A 16514-nucleotide genomic window follows, 5' to 3' on the forward strand; every position below is an offset into this window, starting at 1 on the left:
ACTAAGATTGAATTTGACAATGTACGCGACAACACACACACTCACGCGCGTAAATTTAGTTTGTTTGTTCATTCTGACTCAGATAGTGGGTGTTGAAGGAGAGGCATTCGAGAAATAATATATTGTCAAGAGTGACCGCTCATGTCCATACTCATAAGTAACGAACATCATGTAGAGCTTACCTCCATGGTCCGTCGATGATGCCCTTGTACATTCGACTGCTCAAGACGGCCAAATTCGACTACAAGTTGGGAATGTATTTTTATCTAATTTCATGTCATTATCAAAGAAACATTGAATTTGAATTATACATTTCACTTTATAACCATTTTAACTGCAAATTCTGCTGCTGCTTATTTTGCTGCTGCTGCTACTGTTTATACTACTACTACTACTACTACTACTACTGCTACTGCTACTGCTGCTTCTGCTGCTGCTGCTGCTGCTGCTGCTGCTGCTGCTGCTGCTACTACTACTACTACTACTACTACTACTACTACTACTACTACTACTACTACTACTACTACTACTACTACTACAGCAACAACCTGAGCTTTATACGTTGTAATAGTGTTCTTAGAATTTGATATATATAAAAATGTGTATTTTGTGAGATCCCCATGACCAGCACCCTTAAATAACGTTTTATTTGAACTAATTTTGCAGTGCAAATCTACCAAACAATTGAGAATGGTCCAGAAAATACTTAGGGGGCTCTGTGTCAGGTGTATATAATCTATTAGGATGTCACTCATGTAGTATTCGGTTTTGTTTGTTTTCTATCGGGGATTCTTTTGTTCAGGATAGCTAGATAGGATTTCGTATTATGAGCTGGTGCTAAACATAAAAACATTTTGGTATTATGGTGTAAGTACGAACTGGAATAATGGGAAGTAATCGATGCGGGGAACAAAGGTTATACTTTGTGTATTTTTCAATTCCCTCCGATATTTCTTTGGGTTAAAAAGGAGCGTAAACATGAATTTGGAATTATTAGGTTTTGTATCTTTAATCGTCTTATAAGTATATATTGTTCAGTTTTTCAGTATATGAACTAGGTTTTACACCTACCGTTTTACATATGAATTGTTCTTTCTTGTCCGTTCGATTACAAACGATAACTTTTTAAGTAGAACAGTTTCGGATACTTACATCTTCGGATATCAATAGCAAATTTGATTTTTAAGGGTATCTGTCACGATTAATCATATAACAGAAATAATATTCAACGAGTTCAGGAAAACGTTTTAACCGAGCCTTTTGATTAAATTTGAGTATTATAATGATTCTTTTTATCACTCCAGTAAAAATAAAAAGACATTCTTGCACTGATACAGTATTAAACTGAATACCACAAACTGACAATGCAATGCCATTCCGCCTGCTGCATGCATTGCAGAAATGTTATATGCAGAAGAATTTGAATCAAATATACACCTGATCGCTTTACATTTAGCTTATAGGTAGAGTGAATACTGAGGTGATATCCAGAAAGAAAAACAACAGGAACACTAACCTTTAATAAAATTTGCTCTCTTTTTAATGGTGACATCATAAATTGTAATAAGTTCATGACAAGATTTCTTGTTTAAATACAGAATATGGTGAATGATTTAATGTATTTTATGAAATTAAGAGAAAATATCACTTTCTACTCTTATGATTTAGATGAAAAACAACTACTTTATTCAAGTAAATAAGAGATAAATTGAAGACTTGCTGGACTATTACAAATAAGCAATTAGTATTTGCAATTTCATTGTTTACAATCATGCGAAGTGATATTGTTATATTACATATGTGTATTGCAGAAAAATATGTGATGATTATATTAAACCAGAAACAAGGTGTAGCATGTGATTGAATTGAATATGTGTTTATTTTTCAGAAACCTTCGGTCAAAATTATCCAGAGGTATGTGATACTTTGGATTAGATGATCTTGTAACAAACAACTACTTCAGTATGATGGGTATCTATTCATTAAAAGGATGTGATAATTATTGATGACAGCAGTCTAGTTTGACAGTTTTAACTTTTTTTTAAAGGGCAAATATAATTAATTAGATGAAACTGATATTCTCATACTGTTTTCCAGGAATTTGATGGTGCATTGGACTGTGTGAGTATTGCAATCACCTGCGCCTTTAACCGTCAGGGCACTTTGCTGGCTGTTGGTTGTAACGATGGCCGCTTGGTGCTGTGGGATTTTCTCACTCGTGGAATCTCAAAAGTCATCAACGCGCACGTTCATCCAGTGTGCACATTGAGGTTGGTCATGATTAATGTAAATTAAATTTTTGAAAGTCTGTTTTTCATTTTATTTTTTTATTCGGCTTTAAATAAGAACGTAATTGTCATCATTGGGAAAGGCGTTAAAGTTATCTTCTGAATGAAGCTTTAAAGGTATTAAATAAAATATTAATACACACACTTAAAAACATATTTTTTATTTTACCATTTAAGGAATGAGTTGATGTCATTATCGGGGTATGAACGCAATTTGGCTGGTCAAAGTGTGTGGAGTCCGAATTGCGTTCATATCCCCGATAATAACATTAACCCCGCAATTCATTACTTATATTTGCACCAATAGTTCCTTATTTCATTCAAGAATTGTTAAAAAATACTTCATTTCATTTAAGAAAACCATTCATTAATCCTTTCTTACCCATTCTGCAAATAGAACAACCCGACTGTAACCGGAAACATTTTTTCAAATGACGTCACAATAACGTGGGAACAGATCAACCACTTGAAAACACTTTTAAACGTAAAATTTAAACACTTACAGCAACAATACATTTAAATGATAATAAATTAACACTTTCTAAAATGTTGATTTATATTTTACGGGACCTGCTGACACAATACAAACACTAACAAGATCAATAGTTTTCATGTATATTGTTATGCGATAAATTGCGATCCGAACATATCCGAAGATGTTGTGTTCATCGATTGATGAATGCAATTGCTGAAAGGCAGTTCATTTAAGGAATGGAAGTGGAGGTGTAAATATTTTACTATAAAAACTGTAGGGTTAGCACCTATCAAGTAAGTAGGGTCAGGTAACCCGAACACAATGTACTTATTTTTTAAAGGCCTTTACATTAAAAAATCATGAATATTTATTCAAACTTAAACATCTACAGTACTGGTAGTCTTTATGCAATATTTGTTAATTGAATGAATTTTCTTCAATGAAAAGTAACTATTGGTTGACTGATTAAAGAAATTTAAATAAGTCATTTAATAATTTTGATGAATAACAGCTGGAGCAGAAATGGTCGTAAGCTGTTGAGTGCTGCGACGGACAACACAGTGTCAATATGGGATGTTCTGCAAGGCGAAATAGAGAAGACCTTTCGCTTCCCGTCACCGATCCTTAAAGTACAGTTTCACCCAAGAAGCAGGTAATTAACTGGAGTTATCACCATGATACCCTTCCATTTTTTTTACATTGACCTGTCACCATTACCACTAAGTTCATCCATTATGTGTATAGTATTGAAACAACAATCAAAATGAAAATATAAAGAGGTTATATGTGCAAGTTGAATTACTGGCAGAGGCATCATCAGATGTAATTGTTATTTCTAAGAAAGATTTATTTATGGTCTTTTAGAAGCTGTTTTGATGTAATCTGATATAAAACTTTTCTTAAACTTTAAAAAACAAGTAAGATATATTAGATAATAAAAAAATTAGAAAATTATTTGGCCCACAGCATGATTGCAACTCTGGTTTTCTAGTCAGTCTGTCGACTGCAGCCAAGGACGAAATCCATTACACTATAATTATATAGAAAAATAAAACTAGAGGTTTTTAAGTAACATATAAAGGAATTTAAAATTGTGGCTAATTTATTATTTAAACTAAAGTTAACATTTGAATGTTTAAAGCTATTGTTTTTAAGGGTTATTTGAACTTAACTTAGAACAAAGCTGTCACTTTTGACAGTTTTCAAGAGGCCTTGTTTTATGTACTGTTTATTTCTTTATTCATAAATATACACCAAACATACTGGCCAGTTCCGAAACAGTGCTGTTTTAATTTGTTGTTTGTTTTCTATGACAGTGAAAAGTTCTTGGTTTGCCCAATGAAGCATGCTTCGGTCACGATGAACATGGAAGTCGGACATAAACTGATTCCCCTGGATGATGATGTGAGTTTCAGCTGGATGAAATGTGCTTAATGAAATGAGATTATATGGGTACTGTATGTGTGAAGCACTAGAATACTACCTTTAAAATAAAGGAATAAAGCATCAATTAGATGCAGCTAAGTGAAGCTTTAGTTATTGTAAATCATTATTTTAGAAGTTAAAGTTGAGGTATTGTCATAAGCTAAGTATTGGTACGTTGGTATTCAAACATTTTACCTAGGCAAACTCATAAATGTTTTAAAATGAAATTTGGTAAAAATGTTGCCAGAGACAACATGCACACATGAACAATAAGGCTAATTCTGGCTTTAAAAATGACATGTTATGACCCTAGTTTGCCTTTTCTCTATTGTTCTCTTGCAACTATCTTTTATATTATGGATTTACTTTTTTAAACATGTCTGTTTAAAACTGAAATCAGTTTTTGTGAAACAATTAGTAATCTATATTGGCATTGGAAAATGAATATTCAGTTCCTTTTTATTTCATACCTGGAACTGGAAAATTCTGTATAACACACCTTGCTTTCTCATTCACACCACACAGCAGCCAAGTGTGCATGCACAAATTTGCAATACTACAAGAATAAGTCGGATGTTTGTTGTCAAATTTAAATGCTATTAAAATTTTAAAGAAAAGTATACATTCTTATTTTAAAGACATGAAATAAAAGAAATATGGTAGTTGTCATTCTTATTTTAAAGACATGAAATAAAAGAAATATGGTAGTTGTTTATTCTGTTGGATTGTATCACTTCTTGTTGCTTGCGTTAAAATACATCTGTTATGGAATTTATGCAAGCAATTCGAGGTTATACAACCCCACAGATCAACTGACTTTATAAATTATACTTGCATTAGTAATGATATAAAGACAATATGAGTCTGATTTGCATTTTACAGTCTGATCTGAACATAGTGGCTTCGTATGACCGGAGAGGAAAACACATCTACACTGGCAACGCAAAAGGAAGGGTAGGTCCTTGCTATTCTCATAGTCACACATGTAGTGTTCTCATTTACCTTTGCCAGTCCCTGGGGTAGTATTCTAGGCTATACGGTAAAGAGTTATAGAAGGGTGTTGAACTCTACCATATTTGTAAGCACCCTTTTGCAATGACATGGTGATCAGCATGTGCACATTTCTGCCAAACTTAATACATTTGGCAGTTCAACCTTAATTTCGATTTATTTAAGCACAATTTCTTACATTTTTTGTCAAATTCATAATCATCAAAATCTTCACAGCCAGATACAATGTGCTCTGTTCTTCCTTGGCACCCAGTCCCCTTGATTCAATGTGCCCTTTTCTCCCTTGGCACCCTGTCCCTCTTTTGCAGCATACTGTCCATTTTAAAACCTGAATTAAACCCTATATTCATAACGCAGATAAGGTTGAATTTTCAATTAAAGTAAAAAGGCGTCTTTAATTCCTAATTCCTTTACTCCATAACTTTAAAGAAATAATGACAACTGAGTCAGTACAGTAAGGCCATATAAACTATTCATTAAAGCTGCACTCTCACAGATTGACAGTTTCGGCATTTGTTTTATTTTTTGTCTCAGAAATGGCTGATTTTTGCATCAATACTTTTTGTTCAGTGATAAAAGCTAACTCACAATAGAACAGATATCAGTTGTCTGGAAAACAGCAAAAGATTCATTAATTACAGTGTAAGCAGCGCTTTTCGCCATAAAACATAATTTTTGAACAGAAATATCATATGAAATATGAAAATTGATCTTTTGTAAAAAGTCTTATATGACTGTTTTCAAGACATTTGCACAAATGTGGCTCATTCCAAGAAAATAAAAATCTGTGAGAGTGCTGCTTTAATTGTGGCCTGTCCTTATTATTATATTTATTATATTTCAGGTATGTGTGTTTACTGAAGATGGTCACAAGCTGAAGGCATCATTCCGTGTTACTACAGGAACTCTTAACACCACCGCTATAAAGTCCATAGAGTTTGCAAGGAGGGGAGAGTATGTGCTTTTCCATACATGTAGTTAATAGGGCTGTCTTTTGGCTCTAAAGGAATAGGGTCAAGGCCTTTTCAAAAAGATAGTTGCCATCAAACGGGAATTTTGAATGTTCACAGTTATACTTATTCTATTATAATATCAAATATAAATTCACTATTTCTGTCGTATTCATTTTGGATTCAAATTCATATACATGTACCATGATTGTTCCTAGAAACTGCATATTGCATAAGAAAGATGTATTTTTTTGTATTTTTGTGTGATTTCGGTCAATCGTTTTCTTCATTAACAGGACAGTCTACTCTTGATGGGAAAACTCACACTAAAATGGGAATAGTTATATATTTTTTAAGGTGGGGAATCACTAGAAAGACAGCCCTGGTTACTGTTATAAGCTGTATTTGATAATTGTGTACTTTGTAACTTGTTTTAAGAGTAAATAGCTCATGTACATGTATTATGAAAAATATGGTACTATTGTCCCCTCAAAGTATATTGTATTTTCAATGCATACTTGTAATAATGGATGTTTTAAAATATTTTTTTTATATCACACTCATTGTCTAGTGTGTTATAAAATAGAATACATACTCAGGGTTCTCAATAAGTTTCGGTTGAACTGTCTCAAAAAGTAAAGTTACCGAACAGCTACTACTTATTCTACTTAAAATTAATTTATTTTTCCAGATTTGAACTGGCCCAATTGCCATTTGAACTGTCCATTTTGGCCGGCAGCCGGTTCTTATTGAGAACACTGCATACTAATAAATGTATTTATAGTAGACATTTTTGAAAATTATTAGAAGTTTAACATTCCTTTGACATCATACTGAAAAAAGTATTTTAGTAATCATTGCAGCGTTATAAATGGGCTACCAGAGATACAGATAATGTTTTGTTTAATATGTAAGGCCTAAAAAAAATAAAATTGTTTGGTTAGGGTTACATCCTTTTCAAAAATAGGTAGGGTAGGTAGGCTTCTTTTTTTTTTTTTTTTTTTTTTTTTTATTAGGCTTAATATAAGAATGTCATTTTCATCATTTGAGAATGCTGTTTTTAAACTCCATATTTAAAAACCAAAAACAATTTTTAAATTTTTTTTTTTAAGTTTTTCATTTTTTTTTTAAAACTGACTATAAAAACGGTAGGGTCGGCGCCTATTCCGTAGGTAGGGTCTGGTAACCCGAACCAAATGTATTTTTTTTAGGCCCAATGAATGCCCTTAATAATATTGTTCATGTAATTTTGTGAAGTGTATTGTACACCTTGGTTTCATTCAATAAAGCGTAAAGGGCTATACAATAGGCTTGATCCTAAACGCAGAATTTAATTTATTAAAACATTACACATCCAAAACTTCTTTTCTCTATTTTCCTCAAGGGAGATCACTGCATTGGAGTTGAATCAATTCTAAACTGATTTAGTGGCCATCTGGTCAAAATGCTTGTTCCCGTAATGGTTGTTTATTTATTGTAGTAACGGTATGCTGTTATAACAAGATATATTCATACTGATTCCAACAGATTTTTGACTTTGTATTGTAATTGGCATATTTTAAAGCATATTTATGCCCATTACAACCCTTATCTATAGCTCTTGGCAACATCACAACACATGTGATCAGTCAAGTACATGTGTGTGTATTTCAGTTGTTTCCTGGTAAACTCAGCAGACCGGATTATTCGCGTGTATGAAAGCGGGGAAGTTCTGGCGTGTGCGAAGGATGGGGAACCAGAACCCATACAGAAGCTACAGGACCTCGTCAACAAGTAGCCACTTACATACGCACATATTTCTCCTTGCACATCCAAATAATAGGAGAAGACAAGATAGCCCCTTTATGAAAGCTTTATTTTTTTTGTGTGTTGAGCATCCGTACAAGACTCATTCAGACATTCCAGTGAATTTTGATTATTAGGATGTATGTTAATCAGCTGATATAACTTTTTATACATTTTAAATACCTGTGGTTCGTTTCCCATAGAATTATGTGAAAGTAGTGTTGAATCTTTTGATTGGGAGTTCATTGTGGCAGACTCGCTCAAGCGGCGCACAATCCATATCTGAGAGAAGGATTGCTTTTTAAATATATATTGATATAAATGAGCTTGTATTTCATTTTGGTTAATGTTAGAAAAATGTTTCTCTTTTTGGTGACGGCCATCGTGTTGGTCTCGGCCAAGCAGCTCACACTCAATAAAATGATTGTCCTTTCATTACTGGTACATTGAAATAACAAGCCTTGTAATTGGTTATTTTTAGAACAATGTGGAAGAAGTGTTGTTTCTCCGGTGATGGAGAGTTTATCGTGGCAGGCTCTGCCAAGCAGCACACACTCCATATCTGGGAGAAAGCAGTTGGCAACCTCGTGAAAATCCTCCACGGAACTAAGGGAGAACTTCTACTTGATGTTGCTGTATGTTAGCACTGGTTTTACAGTTTACAAACTTATTTAATGTAGCTCAATTCTGAGAACATCTGAATACTGTCATGAATCACTCTATGAGTGTATTCCTGGGTAGAAACCAGTACTGTTGTCCTTTTGTGGGCCATTGTTTCTGCTATTATAAGTTGATAACCTTTGTACTTACAATTGTATTACCTTATATGCATATGGTACAAATATTGTAATATAACATTTAATTGAAAAATTGTTAATGTATTTTCCATGTTTAAGGTTTCTGATCAAACCTATACACGGTTTTACAAAGATATTGAATAACTCCATCACCACTTATATCTTCTATTCCAGTGGCATCCAGTGCGGCCAATCATCGTGTCCATCTCGAGTGGTGTGGTGTCTGTCTGGGCGCAGAATCAAGTGGTAGATATTGTAGTTCATTTGTAGCATGTAATCTGAACTCTTTTGCTGGTACAGACAGTGAGGAGTAGGAGTTTTCGTGTTTTATTTACATTTGTGGCCCACATATGCATGAGAGGTATCAAAACATATGGCACAACATGAAACAAACATTAAAGAGAACATATTATGCTCAATCAACTATTAAACAGAAAATCTAACAAACTTTAAAGAATTTACAGCTTAAGCAATATTAAACTTAAAATGACCCAGAATGTTTAAGGCAGAGGATGATTTCAGTTTGAATGTACGTTTTTGCAGGAAAACTGGAGTGCGTTTGCCCCGGACTTCAAAGAACTGGATGAGAATGTGGAATATGATGAGCGAGAGTCCGAGTTTGACATTGCCGAGGAGGGAATGGAGAAAAAGGATCTTAAGGGTTGGTTACTCTTGTTGGATTTCTTGATCTTGTCCATTATATAATTATCTTGACAAGTTTTTATGTTTTATTATTTTTGTCAAGCCTGCATGCGTTGAGTAAGGCAGTTGTCACAATGGTGGTTCTGTGTACATCAGTGCTCCAGTGCATCCGTCCTGATTGATCCTTATCCAGGCTGTATTTTGACCATGCATTAAAGCACTTTCAAAAAACCCTAAAGGTTTACCATGATGAGGTGGCATGTCATGTACACCATCCAGGTTTGCAACTCAAAGGTCAAGGTCACCATAAAAGTTAAAAGGTTGAAATGAACCTTGTCAGGGCTCCCTCTAAGTTCTAACCCATTCATTATAGGATTTCCTGGAAACTTCACATGAATGTTCACCAAGATGGCATGTCACATGTCCCAGGTCTGTAACTCAAAGGTCAAGATCACTCCTAGAGGCTAAATGCCAAAATAAGTACTTGTACCATGTTGGAGAATGTTTTCTTTGTTTTTGTTTATACATAAACAATCATATTGGAAAGGTTACATGAAATATAACTGTGTAGTTACTATTGTGTGGATGATTTACAACGCTTTTCACTTATACGTAGCTAGTTATTGAAGGTTGTCCTTCAACATGGTACAAAACAGTTGCTTCACCCACTACCTACTGTGATTGATATAATACACTCACACTGCAGCATTCATGTATATCTTCACTATCTCGGGTTGTGAGTGCAGTTACTATTATTTAATTAGTCACAATTAGCATAGCGAAATACAGTTTAATGTTTAATCATTTAACTAATATATATGTTATGTTGATGGATTCCAGAGGACGAGGAGGATGTGGATGTGGATGTGACCACAGTGGAGCCCATCCAGGCTTTTGTCAGCAGGTGAGTACTATATGTCGTCAACAAGGAGCTTGAACTATATTAGTGCATATATAAATAGAATCAGATATTGAGTTCTTGCATTGCCCGTATAGGAAATGGAAAGCAATGTTCATGTTTTTATAAATAAGATTACATATTCTAGTCCTTCGAAGTACATGTATGAACATTTAAATGTGTTGATTTTATGTAACATCAACTTCTAAACTTACATTTAGTCAAGACCAGAGGAATAAAATATTTTACAATAGTCAGAGCTGTGGGACCCCTTCATGTCCTTCATAACAGGTTTTGCAGTATTTAGGGTCCAAAATAACTCTTTGGGGAATACACCAGCAACTTATGGATGTAAAATTCCTCCTTTTACCTCAAAAGTTTGATTAAGTCACACTCGGGGATGTGACCAGGTCAAGCCATAATGCAGCCATGATAGGGCGCGGGCAGACATTTTTAAACTCAAAAAGAAGAAGAAAAGACATCTTGCATTAAGGTGATGATGTGTACCTTGTATACCTTAATTCCTCAAATACAAAAATGTATTTTATTTCTTCACATCTCTCAGGACAAGCCATTTTATGCATGAAATATAGATTCTCAATAACATCTGGGATGGTACTTGTTGTATTATATACACTGCTCAAACACAACAATAGACAATGAGTTAAATTGCATTGCTTCCCTTTAATCATAAACTCTATTTGCATGTATTGTTTATTATAAACTGATGTTGTACATTTTCATAGCACTTATTAATCAGACTTCACACAGTAAACTTGTTACCGAAACCTTGTGTCTTTGTACATCTCACACCCATCCCAAGAAATACAACAGTATCATTATCATAGAAATATTTTTTTTATCAATTAAAAATAGAAAGGGAGGCAACTGAGAGGGAGAATAAGTCTAGCTCAAATAAAAGTTGCTTCCCCTGTGATTGACTTATTAGTAAATTTCCAATAGTATTGTTCACTATTAGATATAACTTGCCCAAGATATTTTGAGTAATGGTATGCTTTTATTTTATTTTAAATGCATGGATAGTATTAATAATTCCTTCTTTCATACATTTGAAAATGCAGCACGGAGTGTAATTAAGTAAAAACCACATTAGCAAACTTAATGAGATAATTATTTATGATATTTTATAAAATGTCAAGTGTCAGGCACGACAAACAAAGATCGAAAAAGACAGATGGAACAACCAATCAGAATTCATTAAATATTATTTTCTACCAGAAGTAATCAAATATAATCTTTGAAATAATTTTATAGGTGAATAGTTTTATATTTTATACTTGAAAACAAAGAATAAATTCATTTATCAAGACATGATATGATGTATGTGTTTCAGTGATGAGGAGGATGACGATGGAGACGCCCTTCTTTACCTGCCTGTTGCCCCAGAGATAGAGGAACCAGAGGAAGGCTGGTCGCTCCAACCTGACGTGAGTACCCTGACTTTCTGTCACTTTCTAAATTAAAAGTATATGAGTGAATAATTCTTCTCTTATTTGTACCTTTCCCTCAACGGATCTACTTTTAAAGTAAAACCATTGAAAACAATAATGCTCTTTTTCTTTACCTGTGTAGTAGGTTTTTTTTGTTGAGGGGAACTTCTTTCAAAGTGAAACATTAAAATTATAAATGCTCTGTCTCTATACCTGTGTAGTAATATATTTACTGTGGATGGGACAGCTTTAAAAGTGAACACATTGAAAATATGAATGCTCTGCCTCTTTATATGTGTAGTTTTTGTGTCGCCTGAAAAGACGACATATAGGGGTTACTTTTGTCGGCGGCGTCGTCGTCGTTGGCGGCGGCGTCCCATTTTTGCTTGTCCGGGGTATATCTCCTAAACTATTAGTGGTATCAACTTGAAATTTCATATGTAGATAGATCTAATTGAGGGCAAGTGTAGTGCACAAGAACTGTTACTCTTGCTTCCATATTTTTAGAGTTATTGCCCTTTGTTATTTTTCATGCTTAAAGTTTTGTCCGGGGCATATCTTTTAGAATATAAGAGTTATCAACTTGAAACTTCATATGTAGATAGATCTCATTGAGGGCAAGTGCAGTGCACAATAACAGTAACTCATGCTTTCTTAGTTTTAAAGTTATTGCCCTTTGTTAATTTTCATGCTTAAAGTTTTGTCCGGGGCATATCTTGAAGAATATAAGAGGTATCAACTTGAAACTTCATAGCTAGATAGATCTCATTGAGGGCAAGTGCAGTGCACAAGAACCGTTACTCTTGCTGCCATATTTTTAGAGTTATTTCCCTTTGTTAATTTTCTTGCTTAGGTTTTGTCCGTGGCATATCTCGTAAACTATCAAATGCCACATACACTTGAAAGTTAAATGGCAACATCATTGTCTATAAATGAATAAAATGCCAATCTAACAGCTATAGTGTCGACAGTAAATAATTCGTCAGGCGACACATCGGACTCGCGGAGTTCTAGTTTTTTACAGTTGCACCAAACTAAATACAAAGTAAAAACATTCAAAATAAGAATGAGCTGTCTCTTTTACCTGTGTAATATTTTTTAACTGTTGAAGGGAACCACTTTTATAGTAAATACATTTAAAATATAGATACTCGGCCTCTTTACCTGTGTAGTAATTTTTGTAGTAATTGTAAGTACATGTGTGATTGTGCTGATTCTTGCAAAAACAATATATGCTTCTTCTTGGCAGCAATATATTTTGGTGTATGATTCAATCATATGGCAAATACAATCTTCTTATAATGCTGGTGTTTGGTTTGTTTTTAGCCCCAGGAGGAGAGCCAGAGTAAAAGAAAAGGGTCACAACCCACCCCTGATTCTGCCAAAAAGGCCAGAGTTAGGGCCCTTGATGTTGATCTGGAGAATGCCCCAACCGATGGTATGGATTGTGATCATTTAATTTTTTCTGTTTCTTCATTTTAGTGAATATTGTTTGCTAAGACATATGTGTGTACTGTGTAAATTGACCATCATAGTCAGTCTCAAGGGCCACTGGTCAGAATCCCTTGTATTTTGGCCTGTTAGAGCTGTAACCTGGCCATACAGAGCTGTAACCTGGCCATACAGTGGGACAATTCAAGGTAACTTGCAAGGTAGTCTTTTTTTCGGTTAATGAACTTAATATTGGTATTGTCATTAAAGACACAAAATGGTGCTGTTTTTTTACATAAGTACATGATAAAGGACACACAAATATAAATAAATGTTAATGAAAATAAAAAAATTCTGTTCCATTCCAGAGATCCACCCATTGTTAAATATTAAAAAACCCAATGAGAAAGTTCCCCGCAAACCAAGCACAAAGACAAAGGTGAAACCCGGCAAGTCAGATCGCTCCAAACATAAAGGTAATTTGCAAATATGGATTTGATCTTTATGGAATGTGAATGATTTTAATTTAATTTTTGTTCTTAATTATTCCTGCTAGATTGTTTACACTTTCAACATAGTCCAATTTGTTTTCCAAACATTTTAGGTTGAGAATAAGTATAAAACGTTGTTACTTTATAAAAGTTTGTAAATGACAGTTTGTTTTTTGTTTTTATGTATATAGTTCTGCAATGGATTTTTTGGTGTTAATTGCTCAGTTAATGTTTTTGTCAATGTCATTTACATATGTTTCAGTATTTTTAACAGAGCATGCAAGAACTACAGTAGCTCATTGCATGAACATGCAAGTAATATTTATACTTTAACACATAGTTAGCTAAGAAACCATATTTCAATAGTTTACTTGCTTATGATTTTCAGATTGAAGAAGTGAATGCTTAATGGAAGATGCAGAAATCTTACACAATGATGCGGACTGCGTTTGTTCACGATCACTAAGTTTGTTCACAAACAAATGTATGAGCTGTAGTGTACAAATGAACTGCTGTATAACTTGGCAGGACTGGTGAAAGAGTAAGCCTGCTATTTGAAACTGTGTTTTGCACATGATAAAGCAGTTTAGTTTTCATAGATCTGAACTTTCTATGATTTACTTCCAATGAAATATTTTGTGTTTGTATATATTTAATATATTACTGACTGGAAAAAAATGCCATTTTCATTTTTCTTAAAACCTTGTGTTCATTACCTTCTAGAGTTTCCATTAATGCAATATCCAGCTGGCTGGTCTAAAACACATAACTTAGTTGTGTACATGTAGATTTTATACTTGATCGAAGGTTGTACCTTAAAGATGCACTCTTACTCCCAAATCAGATTTACCACAATTAATACAATTGTTTTAATATACCAAAAAGGATGAATAAATGTCAAAAACAATGGTTCTAATGACTGAATCCGAGTTTAGTTTGAAAGAAAGGTGCAGAAAACAGTAGTTCTACCTTATGAGACCAAAGATCACAGTTAATCTTTTAGCACTCACCACCATTTATTATTTTGCATTAATAGCTTTTGAATACAAGGTTACAGTCTTGTTATTAGTAATTAATATTTTCCATAAATGCATTATTAGTAATAAGTAGTTAAAGGTATATTACTCAAAATTTATGTTTGTTTACATGTGTATGTATTAATTTTGAATGAGAGTGTCACTTTAAAAACCAGTTCATCATGATTGATAGAAAAGACAAAATGTCACCTTAGCACAAAATGTTATGTTACTAATTGTTTTTGATGCTCGATGGCAGAAGAAATGTTATACGTGTATGTCTGTTTATGAGATGAAGTGTACAAATGTACTGCTGTCATTCGGAACTCTTCGGCCATATTTATCGAAAACAACCTCGGATGTATATGGACGGTTTACATACTCGGAATTCGGTATGTTTGAGTCCACTGCATGTAGATCGCGTAGTAATTTAATTTAGTAGTTAAACTTAATGAGACTTAAATCTTTGGAATGATTCAATCTTATTTATGTTTGCAATAAAACACTTCACTGGCAATCAATTTTAAACTTAGATCAACAAATACAAGCTATTAAAAATACTACATAGAAATTAATGATGTAATTAAAAAAAATACGAACTACTTCTAATGATGTACCAGCATACATCCGAGGTTGTTTTCAATAAAAATGGCCGAGGAGCTCCGAATGGTACTGCTGTATGACTTGGCAGGACTGGTTGATTGAGTGAGCCTGTTAGTTTGAAACAGTGAGATATACATCCCTTTGTTAAAATAGGTTATTTGTATCATAGAAATGAATTTTCTATGATTTTGTTTCCAATGAAACATGGTGCATTTTATGATTTGTGTAGTTGTAATGTATAACTGACTTGAAAATAAAAATGCCCTAAATCATTTTTCGTTCGCTGATTAATTTGTGTTTATATTTGACGTAGATCATGGGATAAGACAACTTTTGTTCAATATGTAAGCTTGGTGCACCCGCAAATTTGGATTGAGATTTCAGGTTCCTGTAAATTATTTGTGAAACATAATAATTTGCCCTTCAAAAAGAAAAAAAAATGATTAAAATTCTGTGTCACTAAAATCATGTGTCGCACGTATCTTAAACAAGTATTGGACATGCACTCGATCGGCACGCAACAGATGTTTGCACTAGATGGTATCTTTATCAGGACAAACTTTACGAAGTGGCTATTCAATACCAACATAAGTATTCTTTATTATTTTTAGCTCGACTATTCGAAGGATAAGGAGAGCTATCCTAGTCACCCGAGCGTCGGCGTTGGCGTAACCACTTATGTTAAAGATTTTGTAAGAGTTTGTGTACCGCCTCAATATTTTTAAGTCCATTGACATATGGCTTTGAAACTTTGCACACTTGTTCACCATCATGCCCCCAACCTATACACAGGAGGAGGTAACTCTATCAGGCATTTTGACAAAATTATGCCCCTTTTTCTACTTAGAATTTACGTTAAAGTTTGCGTACCACCTCAAATATTTTCAAAGTCCATTGACATCTGGCTTTGAAACTTTGCACGCTTGTTTACCATCATACCCAAACCTGTACACAGGAGGAGGTAACCCTATCAAGCAATTTGACAAAATTATGCCCCTTTTTCAACTTAGAATTTACGTTAAAGTTTGCGTACCACCTCAAATACTTTCCATTCAATTTATGTAAATATCTCAGCACATCATGTTTTGCATTGAAATCTAATCTAACAGTGATATATGCCTGTTTCGCAAAAAAAAATCAATCCATACACCGAAAAGCGGCGAAATAGTCGAGCGCGCTGTCTCTGTGACAGCTCTTGTTGTTTGCATTATGCCCTCACGTTGGCGGATAAATATAGATTTGCCATTTTGG

General features: G+C 33.9%; 1 protein-coding gene across 1 annotated transcript; it reads left to right on the forward strand.

The window, feature by feature from the left end:
- The first annotated feature begins 955 nt into the window (after positions 1-955).
- On the forward strand, positions 956-15527 carry LOC128233616 (retinoblastoma-binding protein 5 homolog). Its single transcript, XM_052947377.1, has 16 exons — positions 956-997; positions 1889-1914; positions 2098-2270; positions 3275-3415; positions 4080-4167; positions 5071-5142; positions 6044-6153; positions 7803-7922; positions 8416-8569; positions 8906-8977; positions 9275-9392; positions 10214-10277; positions 11626-11719; positions 13049-13160; positions 13522-13629; positions 14033-15527. Exons 1-16 carry the CDS (start codon positions 979-981, stop codon positions 14035-14037), a joined length of 1476 nt encoding a protein of 491 aa, XP_052803337.1. The 5' UTR covers positions 956-978; the 3' UTR covers positions 14038-15527.
- Positions 15528-16514: the final 987 nt, after the last annotated feature.

The sequence above is a fragment of the Mya arenaria genome, chromosome 5, assembly GCF_026914265.1.
Source record: "Mya arenaria isolate MELC-2E11 chromosome 5, ASM2691426v1".
NCBI lineage: Eukaryota > Metazoa > Mollusca > Bivalvia > Myida > Myidae > Mya > Mya arenaria.